Source organism: Protopterus annectens, chromosome 10.part0 (genome assembly GCF_019279795.1).
Source record: "Protopterus annectens isolate FY-2018-M chromosome 10.part0, PAN1.0, whole genome shotgun sequence".
Classification (NCBI taxonomy): domain Eukaryota; kingdom Metazoa; phylum Chordata; order Ceratodontiformes; family Protopteridae; genus Protopterus; species Protopterus annectens.
Window position 1 is genome coordinate 1,705,810,282 of NC_056744.1, and position 18,892 is coordinate 1,705,829,173.

At 39.1% G+C, this 18,892-nt stretch overlaps 1 protein-coding gene across 1 annotated transcript in view; it reads left to right on the forward strand.

The window, feature by feature from the left end:
- Window positions 1-18,892, forward strand: part of LOC122813938 (tripartite motif-containing protein 15-like) — a 168,660-nt gene that overhangs the window by 61,682 nt on the left and 88,086 nt on the right. Inside the window, exon 2 of the mRNA XM_044086482.1 lies at window positions 4,244-4,339. Coding sequence (XP_043942417.1) covers window positions 4,244-4,339 — 96 coding nt within the window. The remainder of the gene's footprint in view (window positions 1-4,243; window positions 4,340-18,892) is intronic.

Sequence of the window (18,892 nt, forward strand, 5' to 3'; positions counted from 1 at the left end):
GGCACAGTAAAATAATGGGCATAGTTTCTCCAAACTAAAGGGGTGGCGTAAGCCACAAAACTATGGGCTAGGCTTATAAATGCCCTCGGGCAGATAGCCTAGTATGAACCTATGAACCTATAATTTATATTCAGCTTTATAAAAGTACCAAGTAACATGCTGTGATACCCCCACTTGTAAAAATGTTTATTATCCAAAAAATACCTGCTACCTGACAAGTAACCACTCCTTTTAATGGGAAGAACATGAGATCTGCATTACTGTGGGGGCCACATTGTCTTTCCTTGTGAGACTCAAAACTCTGCACCTTATATACATATGGGATAATTTGCTAGGCTTACAATTGCTTACAAGGGCAGTTATCAGTTATTATTATTTTTTTATTTATTTTTTTTTTGTGTCTTTCGGCTTTTCCTGGTTAGGGGTCGCCACAGCGGAACTCCGGTCCGCTAATGATTGGTAGTTGATTTTTACTTGCCGAGTTACCAGCCCTGACACACAACCTTCAACGAAGGTACACCAATTCATGCATGTCTCCACACAGAAGACACTCTAGCTGAGAATCGAACCGGACAGCGTCTTACTGTGAGGCCACAACGCTACCGCAGCCCCACCACCATGGTGTGTGTGTGTGTATATATATATATATATATATATATATATATATATGTGTGTGTGTGTGTATGTATCTGGACAAAGCTAAAAATGATTTGGGGTGGGGACAAAGCTGCTATATGCAGACAATATGGCATTACAAGCAGACTCTTGACTGGGAACTTCAGCAAATGATAGGGGAATGGAATTCAAAACTGAAGGCACTTGAGGTGAAATGGAATACAGTAAAGACAGTTATCTTGGCTAAAAACGGGTGAATCAGAAGAAGCTGTAACTGAGATGGAAGGGAAAATAATGGGACAGGTTAACAGCTTCAAGTTTTCTGGAAGACATGGTTGAGGGAAATCTGAAAGAGAGGGTCATAGGTAGAATCAGTAGAAAAGGCCAGCTCTGACTGAGTTTTAGTTGAGTCTAGAAGAGAAGGTGCTGTTAGAGATGATTAGTAGGGCATATAAAATAATGCATGATAACTGTAAGAGTAAATCGGAGGCGGTGCGACTGGTAAGGCAGTATACAAAGGAACAGTAGGAGAACATCTGTATTGCTCACAAGTATGAGCAACATCTAGAAGGTTTAGGATTTTTGCATAGGTATTTTTATACTCCCACATTTGCATTCTACTTGACATCTGCTTGAAGTGTGATGGGAAAGTGAGAGATAATTAAGAATATGTTTTTAGGGATGTGACAAGTTGGCATATTTTTAAAAAAATCCCCTACAGTGTACTTTGTCAGAAACGTTGGGGAGCAAATTATTGTTTCTAAGGAAATTCTTTTGAGCCGGGATATAGAAACTGAATTTCCTAGTAGTAGTAAGACATTGCTAAGATTAATGCTTTTGGCTAACAAAAAGGTAATGCAGAACAATGGGAATCAAAATCTAAAGCAACTGTAAATGAAATGTTGAATGCTGTAGGGGAGGTAAAAGACCTGGAAGTTGGATCTTGAGTAAAGGGGAGGAGTGAGCTGCATAGAAATAGTGTTTGTGGGAGTATGCAGAACTTGAGCTGAGTAATTTATGCAACATTGGAGTGTATGAAAATTGCTAAAAAAAATGAAAACCTTTGTATAATGTGTGAAAAAGAAACATGTTTGTAGTGGTTGTTTTCTCTATCAAGGTATATGTATCAATGTCATTCCTAAATATATGTGAAATTAATAAAGGTAAAAAAAAAAATCTTGAATTGGAGGTGCTGCAGCCAACAGGTGCAGTGTGTCAGAGGTAGTATGTGATAGAAGAATGCCAAAGAGTCTGCTAAGTAATGGTTGCAACAGTGATGTGACCAGTACTACTATATAGTTTGGAAAGGGCAGTGAAGGCAGAGCAGCTGATGAGGAAGTTAGAGATGATGGAAATGATGTGCTTGAGACAGGTGGTAGGATGCACACTGTGGGACAGAAGAAGAAATGAGGACATTGCAGCAGAGGTAAGAGTAGATACAGTTTAAGAGAAGGTCAGAAAGAATAGATTACAGTGGTTCAAACACATGTGCAGCAAAGCAGAAACCAGTTTGGTGATGAAGATTTGAGAGTCTGAAAGGAAGCAAGAGGAAATATGGACATTCAGCAAAGAGAGGGATGGATCACATGAGACAAGACTTGTGACATTCAGGTGTGACACTCATAGAAGTTAGGGTAGTGGCATTGAATCAAGAGAGATGGTGACAGTTGATGCATCCCATGTAGAAAATGTGGAAGAAAAGGGTAATGGTGGTGGTGGCTGTCGCTTGTCTCTCGTATTCAAGAGACAGTGAAGCGGTGTATGGGTTCAAGATATTTATTGTATTTAAACACATCGGGAACTGGAACATGTACTTAAGCTAACTGACTGACTCATTACTTCAGACACACTCACATGTGCATCTCCATTCATGCCTGCATTCACTCTGGCTGACTGTACAAAATGGCACTGATCTTGCACATGCTCAGTAACCTATATGCACGTGCTGCCTAGCTACATTGGCTGACTAGGTTCCTTACACACTGATCTACAGTGATGATTATGCTGCTGATGATGCATATACATATGTAGTGCGTGTGCGTCTGTGTCTGTGCGTCTTTGGTTTGTGTGTGGATGGTAGTGTTTAATTAAATGAAAAATCTTTAAAGTCGGTATCTGTTTTGTCGTCATACTTTGGTCAAAAAAGCAGATTAGTGAGACTTGTGCAATGGTTGTGTGGTATGGCATTTCCTTAGTACTGTGAGCTCTGAGTTAGAATATGTAATTAGGAGGGAGTGTGGGGGACTGCAGGGGGGTTTACCTCCCCTGAAAAAAATAATGCTTTAAACTTGCATGCTGTGGGGTCTTTAGCATACATAGTGACATGTCAAAATATGTGTTTTGATTACTTTGTGTGATGCTAAGTATATTGATATTTTGTTTTGCTTTTTTTGTTGTATAGCTGTACACCGACAGACAGACCCACAAGCCCCCACACACAGACACACTGTGTATAATATATATATAATATAGTATGTATGTATATATACACATACACACACTTGTACATATGTATATCTTCATATATGTAACACACAGATGTACATACACACACACACACACATATATGTGTATATATATATATATATATATATATATATGTAGAGAGATACAGACTTGTATGTTTTTCCATTTTATTTTTGTGTGTATATTTTTGTGTGTATATATATATATATATAATACACACACACACACACACATATATATATATATATATATATATATATATATGTGTATACACATATATATATATATATATATGTATATATATATATATATATATATATATATATATATATATGTGTGTGTGTATATATATGTGTGTGTGTGTATATATATATATATATATATATACATATACACATATACATATACATTTTGTTGTTATTCATGATCACACACACACACACACACACACACACACACACACACACACATACATTTTGTTGTTATTCATGATCACAAAGGTAGCATTTGAGCTTGGTGCAGTGGCAGCTCAGATGTAAGATAAGGAAATTATTTTTTATACAAAAGTCTGGATGCCTGAGCAGCTCCACTGAGGTCACCATAAAGTAAAAAATAGTGGAATTCAGAATCCACAGGTCAGTCATAAATTAATACTAGGTAGTACCGGGTGATGTAGTACTAGGTAGTACCGGATGATGCATGATGCCCCAGTGTTAAAATATGTAGCTTATCCTGTTTGATAAGGAAATGAGCAAGTCAGAGGCCACGAGCCCCTCAACTGTTACCTGATTATGTTTGTGGCTAGATGACACAAGAGATTGTTTTCCATGGTTTTACTTCTTAGTTTTTGTCCTGTCTTGTAGTTATATAATAACGATCACTTCCAATTTCAGGGTTTATCCCTCTTCTGAGCTTTGAACTTTAGATTATAGGATGTGTTTATTATTTGTTGTGTAATATTGTTCATAAAATAAATACCACTTGCTCTTAACTATAATTTGTAGTTCGTAACATAGACATCACTGTCTGAATATCTGTCCATTGCATTCCTCTTTCCAAATATAGTTTTTAATAAACAACTGTGTATTTTGTGCCCCCAGAATATGTAAATTGATTAGATTTTGCTGTTCTTACTTATTTACTGATTTATTTAAATCTACAGGACAAGCTGAAAACATCCTTATCATCCCTGGAACTAGAAGTCAAAGTTCTTAAAGATTTAGAAATCAAGAATGAGACAGAATTCCAGAAGATACAAGTAAGTAAATTATCTGTGTTTTGTTCTGGATGTTTTCGGTACAAGTAGGCTGCAGCAAAACTGCAGGAAGTAATAATTGTGCTTCATAGCTCTACGTTGTATTACTTTGAAAATAATTTCATGGCATATGCTATTAACTGGATGTAATTAATTAGAGTATGTGAGCTATCTGTTGGTTTTACTGTGGTATATTTTTATGATTTGGAGCAATGATAATGAAATTAGTCGTTTTGAAAGCCTAACGTATCATGAGGTTATAATGTTGAGTGAATCGTGTTGACTGAACATCATTCACTCAAATGTCATTAGTCGAAAAAGAAACAAAAAAGCTGAAAACTACTTTCAGTGAACACTATTTATTTTCTGTAGGGGCACAAGCCTCTTTGCAACCTCACCATGTGGGATAGACCCCTGCACCCTCCTTGGATATACCAACTTCAATGTCATACCATAGTGGAGAAGCAGTGCAGCTGCAAAGGGAACCAAACATTGTTTTCAGTGGTAATAACCGGACCAAACTGCATTCAAACAAAAGCTGTTCTATGGAACAACAGATTCATGCATGTTGGACAGTAATTTAAAAGAACTACTTATGGTTTATTTAATCCTTATACCTGATCTGTTTGTGTGGACATGCTTTGAACAAGAAGTGATAAATTAACTAGGGAGATTATTTATTTTAAATAAAATTGGTCGTTTAAGCTCAGTGAGTAAGACTACTAGAGATGTGTAAAATAACACAATACATTTCCATAGTTAATTTTAGTTGTGTGATATAGTGCTTATTGTGGCACAGAGGTTAGTGTTCCTGCCATGTAGTGTTTGGATCGCTAGCTTGATTTCACTGTGTGTGCATTCTTTGCAAGTCTACATGTTCTTGTTTTGTCCAACAGGGTTTTCACGGTTTCACAAGGTTTCTTCCCACATCTGAAACACAAGCAAGCATCTGTAGATTGCACATAGTTGTGTGTGTGTGTCTGTGTGTGTGTGTCTGTGTGTCTGTGTGTCTGTGTGTGTGTGTGTGTGTGTGTGTGTGTGTGTGTGTTGCCGCAATAGGGTTCCTGCAATACCTAACTCCCAGAACAAGGTGTAACATGTATGGTCAGATACCCAAACTGTGTTGCTGCTGAACACAGAGTATGGTTGTATCTTTATTTACTTAGTGAAAAAGTGATCACTGGTGTTATGAAATGGACAGGCTTTTACCCTATGAAGCACCAGATCACAAAAGTTCTCTAAGTAATCCTTTACTTTTTTGAATGCTATTCTTATGCTGGTATTCACTCCGACATTAGCTGTGCTCAATGGGTCCACTTTAAGAATGCTGCTCAGGACCTGACAAATGTTGTTGTGTCTTTCGGCTTTTTCCCGGTTAGGGGGTCGCCACAGCGGAACTCCGGTCCGCTTATGATTGGCAGTAGATTTTTACGTGCCGAGTTGCCAAACTCATCAATTCAGAATGACTGCAAAAAATTGTACTGAACCTACCAACCAACAATTTTATTTATTTATTTCACATTTGTTAACCAGGTTAGTCCAACTGAGTTTGCAAACAAACCCATTTTCAGCCCCGAGGAGAAAAACCCCATCAAACATACTTAAAGATAAAGTGACAGTATACAAATATTAAATAACAATCACAATGCAAAATAATTGTAAAAAAGATAAGGTTATTAACTAATTGCATTGCATTGATAGTAAGCAACCCATTTTACTGGAGACCCAAGGGGAAAGCGCCCCAGCAAATATAAGCAAAGATAAACATACAGGACAAAAACTATTAAAAATAACAATGCAAATACAAAATTAATTATAAAGAGAAAACAACTAAAGAGAAAAATTGTGAACATTAAGGGTTGCACCGATAGATTTTATTTATCTTATTTTTGTTTTTCCTAACATTTAAACACAAGGTTATTTCTTCTGGACAAAGTATAGAGTTGTTGTACACCATCCTGATATACTTTGACATCTTTCATTGAAATAATTATGTTGCTCATTTCGCATCCGTCAGTTTATATAGTTGACCAAAGCCTTTTACCCACCTTTATTTATGAGAAGAAGTGGCTTTAATATGTGGACATATGGGATATTGCTGATCACCTGTTTTTTTTTTTTTTTTGAAAGTATACTAAAGGTTTGGAACTGATATCAAAACATTCAGAGCATTTTTTCTAGAACTCCCACTTCCTATTTAGGGACTGTTCCCATAAATGGAATGCAGCTTCCTATAGAACATGATCTTCACAAATAGGCTCCTTTGATTTGAAAATTCTCCTTTGACATGAACTAAGAACCTTTGGATCCCTGAAGAGGGAATTATCTGAGATGTTTGGCACTAACTGCATGTTTTTCATTGCTGCTTCATTCTAACATGAAGTTTTGGACATTTTGCAAGAACAGGGACACTTCTCAGTTCAAAGTAGAACTGTTGATTGCTCATTTAGTCACTTGTCTAACTTTCGGAATTCATTTCTTGAGTCTTCTAAAACTGCAAATGACCTAAAACATAGAGAAACAGATCCCAGCTACAGGTAGGTCATAAATTAATAAACAAATATTGTAACATCGTCAGCATACACACAAAAAGGCAGGTAGTGAAAATTTTGAAACATGAGGAGAATAAATCTAAGATGACATCTCTGCTTAATTTAGCAGAAGCATATTGTTGTTAAGCAGGAATGGAAATCAAACCAGAGGTGGATAACAACCAGGCAGCAACAGAATGTACTAAAAAACAAAAGAAAGAATATAAGGTGAAGGACCAGCTGAGAATGCAAGAAATGTGGAAAAAACATAAATATAGTTGCAAGTATATAAAACTTCTGGAAGAGCCTCATGTTGATCAAGAACAAATGCAGGAATGGTTAAGGAGAGGTGAATTTACATCAAGAAATGAAAGGTTAATATTGGCAGCCCAAGACAGTGTGCTACATACACTCTGGTTTACAAAGTCCATTGAACATGTGGGAGAAACAGACATATGTAAGTTTTGTAAAACCGAACTGGAAACAGTCACACACCTTGGTGCTGGTTGCGACGCATTAATGGCAGAGGGACTGTATACTGAAAGGCATAATAATGTGGCGAGACTGTTACACTGGAGATTGTGCAAACGTTATGGTATTGAAGCGGCTGAAAAACACTGGAAACATGAGCCACAAAGAATCATAGAAAATGGTGATGTTTATATCACATGGGATCACCCATTACCAACAGTTCAAAAGATAGATGCTAAAATAACGGATATAGTGGTCCAAGAAAAGAAGACAGAAGTAGCACTGAAATCACCACACACAGTGACTACAGTGTCTTGCGTACAGAGAGACACAAAGTCATAAAATACGTTGATCTGCAGGCAGAAACGAGAGCCATGTGGAAGAAAGATACCCAGACAGTTCCAGTAGTGGTAGTAGGAGCAACTGGCTTTATAAAAAAGGATTTACAATCTTATTTAGATATGTTACCAATTCATGTAACACCGTACGAATTGCAGGAGGAGTCATTACTGGGCACATTGCTGGTGCTGCGAAGAGCACTTTTGTCTAACATCAAAGAGTGAAACAATACTAATTTCATGAACTTTAATCGTACTTTGACTTAGGAATGGGGTCCATTCCCGTCATGGTATTACAAACCCAAAAGACTTGGAGAAATTAAAAAAGGCACAGCAGGATTATAGAGGCTGGAGACAACAAGACAATAGGGTAGGACATGGCAATAATTGTGTATAAATTGCATGGAAAAGACAGAGTAATAAACAAGACAGAAGGATATGATGATCTGTTTATTTAAAATTGTTGACCCAGCCATAGATCCAAACTATCTAGCCTAGCCATAACAATTCCCTGGATATTTCTTCCCACAATATTTACTTCCCACAGTATTTACTTCCCTGGACCCCTGTCTAGCAGGGCGACTAACGTGATCCCTGGGGTGAATTTCCCATCTTCCATCCAATCGTCAAGGTTCATTTTGAAGAGGGCCAAGGAGGCGCTCTGCTTGACATGTATGGGCAGTGTATTCCAGAGTATGGGGAATCTCTGGGTCAGGAACCTATTTCTCCAGCATGTTTTGTTCATTGTGATGACAAGGTTTAGATCCCTTGAGCATGTGGCTCTGAGGGATTGGAATTTCTTTAAGTGGAGCATGTTCAACAGCTCTGGGTTTTGACATGACCTTGTATGTTAAGCAGAGATCACCTCTGAGTAGACAGTATGCCACAGAGTATAGCTGGAGTTTTTTTAGATGGTCAGCATAGGGCATCTGCTTTAGGCCTGTGATTCTTTTAGTGAGGTATTTCTGGCCTTTCCAGCTGTTGCAGATGTCTTGTGAGGTACATACCAAATGGGGTGTTGTACTCTATAATGGGTCTAATGAGGGATGAGTACAGTGGGACAGCATGGAAGACAAAAATGCAAAAATTAGAAAAGACTGATTAAAAGAAAATGTTGAGAGGATTAAAGGTGCGAAATATAAACAGTAAAATTAGCATATCAAATATTTTAACAGTTGAAAAGGTTTAAAATGTATAGTATACTGAGCATTTAACAACATGCTAGGAGTCTTGTGTTATTAAGCTACTACGATACTGAAATGTCCGTTTATGGTTTTATCAGGTTAAAAATAACATCAGCTGCAAATAAAGCAGTCTTTTCTTGATTACCATACCAGTTATATCCTTGAATTTCCAAGTTCCAACGGGAAAGAGGTTATCCCTGCATGGGTCCTCTGTTCAATTAAAACTTATAAGAGAGGACCCCCCCCCATTTAATGTTTGCTTCCAGTCCCTCATATGTCCTCCTGATTCTCTTTATTATTGTGCCAGGGAATGCAAATGCTTCCATTGTGCTACTCAAAATCCCAACTTCTTTCAAGTTATTTCTGTGCATCAATTCCTACTAACAACAGGGGTATTTTCTTGCATTTTGCTTCCCCCTGGATTGCTATTGCCATCGTTCTGTTAATGTTGTCAAATGTTTGCCTCCCCTCCACAAAACCAAATTGATCCATATCTTTCAATTTTGGCATCACCTTTGCCACTAGTTTAGCCAATATAGACATAAACACTTTATAGTCCTGGTTTAGAATAAAGATGAGCTTATATGAAGCTGGATCTGATTGGTTTTACCATCGTTGGGTGTTACAGCCACCACAGCTTTCTTCCAGCATATTGGTCCTTCCCTTCCTTTTAAAATACTGTTAAACAAAACCTTCACAATCTTTATAACTTTCTTTCCTCCAAACTTTCAAACTTCCACAAGAATACCATCTATTCCTGGAGAGTTTCCTGTAGATTGGTGTTATTTGCTTTATATTTAAAGACTTTTTTCACATTCTGATGTAACTTTGTACATGGCTATGGTCTAGATTGTGGGAGTTGAAAATATTTAAGGTACAAAAAGCTGTACTCTGGTGCTGTTGGGAATTGGAGTAACCCATCTATTTTATGTCTGGATTCACTTACCTACAGGGACCTACAGAAAGATTAGTACAGGTTTATCGTGTAAGACAAGGACAGCAGCTCTACTCTCCTTTTGTTGCTTAAGGGGGGGGGTCCTTCTTCCCACCAGCTAAAAGATAATTTAAGCCACATATGGAGTGATTAGCTAACCACAGTCAGTGCTATATGTTTATAAGAATGTTCAAATTATCTTGTTCAAGATAAATTGGGAATGTTAATTTTGAGAATTTACTAATGCATCAAACTGAATATGTTGTCTGACTGGCATGATGTGTACCAGTTTCACAGTAAGATTGGAAGAGTCTAGGTTGAATATCTGTACAGCTAATAGTTTAATTAAAATTTGCTAGATATGTAGGCTTGATGCTGTCTGTTGTATTGAGTACACAATTTGTTCAGTTGTTATTGTTTTGTAATGAGATCTTTTGGATGTTTAAGTTTTAGGACAACTTTGAGATTGTGCTAAAGTTTTATTTGTTTCACTATTTGGGCTGTGCTGTTTTGTGTTTGGTTTATGGATATCGTATTTGGCAACATATTTGGATGTTTTGGTCAGAGGATAGCATAAGTGGAGTCTTCGAGAAATTGGATGAGTTTTATTACTTTGAATGTTAGAGTAAACTAACCCAAAGGTGAGTCATTGATTATTTAAGGAATTGAAGCCCTGAGTTGTAGCATTACAGGCAGCACATTTAGATGCGCAGGAACAGGCCATGTTAATAAGAGGTTATAAGGCCTGTGAAGTACTGTTGATTGTTCTTGGTTGATGTTGAATTTAAATGTTTTATTGAGATGACACAGCTTACTGCTTATGATGTTTATTTGCTGCCAAGTGCTTAACAGGTAGAATATCATCAAAAGCTGAGAGGAATGATAGTATTTCATTAAGGTCTGACTATATTTCTTGATGACTGGAGTTGAGTAATAGATCTTCCAGAAGTAAGATGCGACACAAGGGCTTACTATAATTCTGTGAAAAGGAAGGATCTTGGCATTGTATGCAAAGGCTAATTATGAGCCTTACTGATGCTTCCGGTATTAAATCTGGGTTTCAGCAGTGTACCTGCTATTGTCATAAATTTATATTAAGATCTGCAATAGATAAGCTGTACATTATAACAGTCCATGCTTACTTGGACAAGGATGACTAAGGATATAAAAACCTCAACCAAATGTAATTTCTAATATTATACCTTTGGTATTATGAACCCATTGGCTATGGTAGATTTTAGAGAAACACTGACTTTTCAAAACAACTTATCTAATGGTAAGGAAGCCTTTTATAGAGTAATTTAAAAAGCTAATAAATCACATGCATCCAGTCTGGTATGTAACAGCTAGTTTTATGTTTTGAATTTAATGGTAAACTGGAGCAAGAGGTAAAAATTCATACCAATGAGTTGTGGAGAAAGGGACAATGTACCTTATAAGTGGGAAAATGTAGAAGAGTCTGGGATTGAGGTCTATGGATGGGAAGTGAAACTCATGGGGAAATAGAAAATCTGAAACAGGAAACTGAATATGTACTGCAAAGGAAATATGAATTTCACGGGGAAGCTTTGAAGTGCAGGTATTTTTAGAATGTCCCAGTAAGACGGAAGGCTGTGATGGTCACTAAGGATAATAACAGGTTTACATAAGGAAAGTAGGAATCTTTATATGGAGATCTGGAGGTGATAGATATATTTTAAGAATATTTTCAGACTTTGTATACTCCTTACAGAGTATGAGGTTAGTATGAAGAAGTAATTAATATTTTAAGGCTCAGAATTAATGTAACAAGAAGAACAAGCTGATATTGGAACAAGTCCTAAAACTCAGGGGGAATCATGACACATGCAACACCTGCAATTACCCACAGATATGCCGTATAAAAAGGACACAAAGCCTAAACAACATGTCCTATGTGGACCTACTCAAAGCCCTGTCGGTATACTAGGTATCCTACAGACTGTAGAAGGTGACCTGTGTCTGGCATACAAGGCATCCTCCAACCAATACTGATGGATTTACTCCATATCAGCAAGTTAGGGTCATCAGAAATAATCTTATCTAGGGATCTAAACCTCCTCTGCAACATCAACAAAATGATTTGGAGGGACAAATCTATCTTGCAGGGGATACCACTGCTGGGGAACAGACTCACCATACACATTAAACAAAGTTCATCCCTGTCCATTTTCAGGCACAACTTAGTTTTGTGGATGAGAGAGAAATTTTACCCAAGGAATGCCCCCTGTTTTACTAATGGACAGTGGCATCTCCTAAACGCTTTATCCCATGCATGGGTCCCATTCCATTATTTAATGGTATGGTCCCAGTTAATCATTAGGAGTAGTATACTTATTGACCATGGGAAGGGTAAGGGTAATTTATAACCAAATGGGATAAGTTATTACAAGCAAAAAATGTGAAATTGGCTAGGCTTACAATGTCTGACAAGGACAGCTAGCACAGTACCTATCTATGAACTTATGAGCCTGTAAGAGTTGCTGGCAGGCATGATGAACAGCACCAGACAGCGATAGTATCCCCGAAGAAGTCATACAGATTCTTAGAGAGGGTAGCTCCCTTAAGGGAACAAGAGTTGAGTTGAACTTGGCTAGGCTTGTAAGGGTCCTGGGGCGATTAGCCTAGTGATGACCTATGAACCTGTTAAAGTACTAAGAAGATTCCTCCCTTCTGAAAATAAACAGCAGTGACTGTTACTCATAAGTAGGGTGAATACTTGCGCATAACTCTATCTGATAGGCCCATTCAGTTTGGAACCATGACGACAAGTTTGCATGTCCTTTATTACATTCCATTTAGCCCACTGTTTGCCATAATTAATTGAGAATGCTTAGTGTGGGTTTCTTGGTGGAAGACCATCCTTTGATAATGTTTTGAAAATGAGACTGATAATGAAAATGGATCAGGAGGAGCGAAGGATTTGATTTATAAATGCTGAAACATGTTTAGTCATTTTAAATGGTATGCATGCTAAAGATTCTACTGACCTTCGGGTTTATTCTGGATTTTGTGGATCCTGTAATGACAATATATTTCACAGAGACAAAAGCTAAGACTCCTGCTCCACTTTCAGTGTTCTTTATATTGTAAATCTGTGAATGTTTGTGGAATTTTCTTTGCTGTATTTCATGTACCTACTATGAGTTCCTTCACCTGGGCCTGGGCCTGAAAATGATCAGTGCACTATCTGAATAAACAAACAAATATAATGAAATTAATAGTGTAACCAGACAAAGGCTCCATAGTCACTACTGTTGTTTGCTGTTTGTCTCGAGCCTTTGGCAGCATAAATAGGACAATTGGATTTACATTGTTGTAAGGTTAGGGAGAGAAATGTGAAGAGTTTATTGTTTGCAGGTGATGAGTTGATACATCTCACAAAATGGACCTGCTTATGCCATTTTTTTTGACAGCTTTAATGAGTCTGTATTTTTTTCAGGGTATAAAATAAACATAAGACGAGGGTAATCATAATAAATTAGACTGTGTTAAGTTCTCTTGACTGAGTTTGTAATCATCTGGGAAGTGATGTATACTAAGTACTTAAGAATTTGGTTAGGTGATATGGTTGAAAGCTCTGTAACCTGGTTAAAAAGAGTATTGCAAGATGTTTTAAAGGTGGAAGTTGACAGGATTAGAATTGGATCTGAGGGTGCAGGCTTTGCACTTTCATGCCCTGCTCATGCTGTTCTTTCAGTCATTTCCTGTCAATGACCTGAGTGTGTTTAGAAGGAAGTTAAGAATATAATGAAAAAATTTATTTAGGATGGTGGTAGAGCATGTACCCCATGGGAGAAGCCTATACTATCCAAGGGCATAGAAGGATAAAAGTGTTAAAGATCCTTATTTGTATGTTAATGCTGTACAGTTTGTATTATTGTGTTTAACTGTGAGATCTTGTGATGACAAATGAAGGAAATTAACAAGTTTGCCTGGTAGAAATGTTTGATAGTTTGATAGAATATGGTGGTGAAATGTTTGATATAATAACTTGTTTAGTAGCATTATGGAAGGAGGAAGGACCCCTTGTGTATGCTTATGCCATGTTTGGAGACCCTGATAAATATTTTTAGCTTCCCCAGAAATAAGTTCATGATTGAATTTGATCTTACTTGTTGGTTGTAGTAATGTGGGGCTTTAAAGGTAGATGGGTATATGGCTGTGGGAGGACATATGAACTGTTGTGCTTTTCTGATATTAATGGTTTGGGGTGCTTGATCTCAAGTTTCCCAGATGTTTGAATGCACAGTGCCTTAGGAATAGGATATGAAGGGATGGTTGGTTCTGATAGAAGAATCAGATTTGCTGCTTGCACCATTCCCATAGTGTTGTCATCATTGGTTCTGTAAGCAAGAGAAGATGGCTCTGATGTCCTTCAAGGATGCAACTGCAGTCCTGACATATGGGTTGTCCTGCCTCAGGCAGCCCTTTTCCAAAGTCTGGGTCGCCATCTTCTTCAGCCTTTCTTGCCAGAAGCAGTTCGCAAGTGCGTTGACCAGCTCCTGTGTTTTCAGCTACTGAAGTCTTCAGACCTTTTCTTGCCTCAGCCGATGTCAGATAAAAGTGAAAAAGTTAATAATTGTTTAACTTGTGGGAAACAAATACCTGATAAGGATTTCCACTCTTACTGCCTACCTTGCCTAGGCCCAGAACACAACGTCTCAGCCTGTGCAGCTTGTGCCTCTTTCAATAGACGACTCTTAGGCGTCGGTCTGAGTTTGCACAGGATTATTTTGGGGAAGATTTCTGTTATATCATGCGGAAGGATAAGGACCGAGTGTCTCGGTCTCTTCTGAGGCTGCAGACCGGAGGCCAGCTCAGTGCGGTTTCTTTGCTCAGGATATTTCTGACACCATTTCAGTGGATAAGATTACTCCAGCACGTGGGGCTGCCAGGCCTCCAGTGTCTATGTCCATTAAGGCCTACACCCATGCTAAGGCTGTCAAACAGGCTAAGTCTCTCCCTCCAAGATCTGTTTCTCTGGGATCCACTTCTGGTTCTCAAATTTTAAGTTTAGCTGAGGACCTTATTTCTTTGATTAGGGGTTCACAGCCTCATCCAGATAGAGGCTCTGCTGACAAGAGGCCTAGGGTTGAGCAGGTAGACTCCCAGTCCTCCGATGAGGCCTCAGGTGATTCTGCACATTCAGACTACCAGGAGGAGGCCTTCCCGGCCTATGAGGATTCTGATGCGGAGGAATCTATTCCCTCTGCTTCTCCTCCTGAGGAGTTTTCCTTTGGGGAAATGCTTCATTCCATGAGGGAACACTTCAAATGGCAAGGCCAAGAATACTCAGATTCTAGGAAAAGGTTAAGGGAATTTTTAAAGCTACCTCAGCATAGACCCTTAGCTATTCCTCCAGTTCTAAATGTTTTAGATGATGTGTACTTAGAATCTAGTGTTACCCTTGACTCACTCCCCCCTGCTCCTGTCAAGCCAGACAGGTACTACAGGGTCCCGGACACACATCAATTTCTGTACAAGGGCCATACTGCTGACCCCGAAACTATTTCTCAGGGGCCTAAATGCTAAGAACCCACTCCCTTTGAAAGAGATTCTAGGGCCTTAGAAAGGTGGGGCAAGAAAGTATATACATCTTCCACCCTTTCTACATTAAATTGTCAATTCCATATGATTCAGTATCAGGAATACATGTTGTATGACTTGCAAAAGAAACTGGCTTCCCCTGAACCATTAGATAGAAAGGGGTTACAGGAATTGGTTCATAATACTAAGCAGGTTAGCAACCATTTCCTTCAGTGTGGATATGATGCATTGGAAGCTTCATGTAGAGCAGCATTGACAGGTGCAGTCATAAGCAGACATGCTTGGTTAAAGGAACAAACATTGCCAGACCATGTGAAAATTAAGCTTTTGGACGCATCACTAGAGAAACATAAGCTATTTGGTGCTACTGCACAAGAGGTTTTAAAGGAAAAGGAAAAATCAGTGCAAACAGTCAAAGATTTCCTCCAGGTACAGCCTCCAAGATTCATCAGGAACTGGCCTTCTAAACATTGGTCCTTTCCTGACACAGACAAATTTCAAAGAGGCAAAAACAGACGTGGCAGTGGTAGAGGGCAAACTCGAGGCTCCTACAGAGGATGCCAATGGCAGCCTCCGAACCAGAGAGGTAGGGCAGGACCTTCCATTGCTCCGTCAGGACAATCTCAATGACTTGACTTTGACTCCACCATCCAGGGCTCAATTAGAAGCACAAGCACCTTTGGGGAAAGTTATCTTTATTCTCAAAAAATTGGCACAATATTACAAAGGACAAATGGATACTGGAGATAATAGACAAAGGATACAGATTCCATTTTTATACACTGCCAACAAGACATGGCAGGCCAAACCTGCCACCAAATCAAAGGGCAGAGGCACTCAAACAAATAACAAACCTACTTCAAATAAGAGCAATAGAAAAGGTTCCTTCTGCAGAACAAGGACAAGGATTTTATTCAAGACTGTTCCTTGTTCCAAGAAAAGAAAACCAATGGAGACCCATTCTGGACTTGTCCGCACTGAATACTTACCTTATTGTGCCAAAATTCAAAATGCTGACTTTACAGCAACTCCTTCCCATGCTGGGCAAGGGGTCTTGGCTGGTAACTCTGGACCTCAAGGAGGCATACCTGCATGTCCCTATCAGACAAAGTTGCAGAAGATACCTCAGATTTCTTGCAGGCTCAGAGCATTATCAATTCTCAGCATTGCCCTTTGGCTTATCTACTGTGCCCAGAGTGTTCATGAAATGCCTGGCATCAGTAATTGCACATTGCAGACTTCAGGGGATACAAATATACCCTTATCTGGATGACTGCCTTATACAAGCGGACAGCCAACATGGCTTGTTAAAAAAACTTGGACTATGTCATTCACCTACTGCAGGCCTTGGGATACACAGTCAATATTCAGAAATCAAGTCTCGTACCATCCCAACAAATACCTTTCCTGGGTGCCACATGGGACACAAACACCCAGATGGTGTTTCGGACAAAAGAAAAACAAAAACAATTACCAGAATACTTCAGAAGATTGGCAACACACACCCAGATGACTGCAAGGAAAATCCTGCAGGCCCTGGGTTTCATGGCATCTTGCATTCTTCTGATTCCACATGCAAGGCTGCATATGAGGAAACTACAATGGTACCTAAAAAGTCTATGGTCTCAGCACAGCCACAGCCTGGAAACATTGATCCCACTCATTCCATGCCTTCAAAAGGAATTTCTGTGGTGTGCTCAAGCAAGCCAGAAAAACAAAGGTCTGCCTTTCAGCAAACCTCATACAAGTCAAACCATAACAACAGACGCCTCAGACCATGGATGGGGGTCATGGAGGGCAGATGCATTCAAGGACAATGGACACAAAAAGAAAAGCACCTGCACATCAACCAAAAAGAAATGCTGGCAGTGATACATGCAATCAAGGCCTTTGAAAAGTTCATGCATCAGGGCCATCTACTAATAAAGACAGACAATACCACAGTTATGTGGTACATAAACAACCAAGGAGGAGGTACCCATTCCTACCCTCTTTGCAGACTGGCAATGAATCTCTGGGATATTTCCCTACGATTGAAAATAGAGCTACAATCCCAGTTTGTACCAGGGAAGGACAATGTTCTGGCGGACAGCCTAAGCAGAAACCTCATGGATCCACACAAATGGATGTTGCATCCAGACATTTTCTTACAAATAGCTCAAGCATGGGGAAGGCCGGATATAGATCTTTTTGCCTCCCACTTCAATCACCATCTGAAAAAGTTTTGCAGAAGGGCATACCATCCTCAAGCATGGAAGGTGGACGCTCTCTCCTTCATTTGGAATTCTCTAACACTATATGCCTTCCCACCTCTTCCTTTGATGACCAAGGTGTTACTAAAGATCAAGACAGAGCAACCGAAAGTCATACTGATAGCTCCAGACTGGCCAAGACAACACTGGTACCCACTGCTATGGAGCTTGACACACACCAATCCATGGCTCCTTCCTCAATGGCCACTTCTTCTGACACAGCACAATTACAGGACACTACACCCCAGCTTGAAAACATTGAAGCTGACAGCTTGGAAGATTCCATGACTATTACTCAGGATACACTTTCCAAAAGGGTAAAGATATCATCCTGGAGCCTTCCACTAGAAAAACATACTCAGCAAAATGGAAGAGATTTCTTTATCTGGAACAGCAAAAAGGGTCAAGACCCATCAGTGATGAGCATTCCACAGATCCTGGAATACTTGGCTGAAATGCTCCACAATGGCCTTTCATATTCTTCCATAAAAATACATACTTCAGCAATATCTGCCAAATATAACACTGATCCACCTGTATTTTCTCACCCATTGCTAAGACAGTTTCTAAGAGGTATAAAGAACATCAACCCTCCAAGGAAACCACCAGTGCCTGCATGGGACCTCAACTTCATGCTGGAAAAATTAACTCTTCCTCCCTTTGAACCAGCAGCACCTTCAGAGTTGCAATTTCTGTCTTGGAAGACAGCCAAGATGTTTATAACTGTAGACAACATTTACTGTAACTGAAGTGAAGGTGTTATTGGAACTTGTAATTTTTTGGGGTTATGTTCACAGGTGGTAGGTTTTAAGATGAGTTTATATCAACTAAGAGTGACTGAGGGATATACTTGTAGCAAAGGCATTGTTGTTACTTGGATATGATAGGCAGATTCAGTGTGCTAAGAATGAAAAGAATAGGGGGGGGGGTTCAAGAAGGTACCATGATGTGTACATCCCCATGTATACATTGCAGTACCCTTTTTGGTATTCAGCAAGTGTTCTAACATGGTGCTGCACAGTGCTGTAGCACAAAGATATACAACACTGAGTATGGATGGTCCAAGGCTATGCTGAATGCTAATGTGACAGTCCAGGGGAGCGTTGTATGCTAATTATTCATGTGCTGTCTCCTCTGGAACCACCTCCAGGAAGACATCTGCATGTCAAATGATTTCACTCTGCTGCATAAATCAGCATGGACATCCCAACCATGTCATGGTATTTGCTGTGTTCAATTACCTACCTTGACCATAGGAAGTTGACTGGTGGGGGCCAT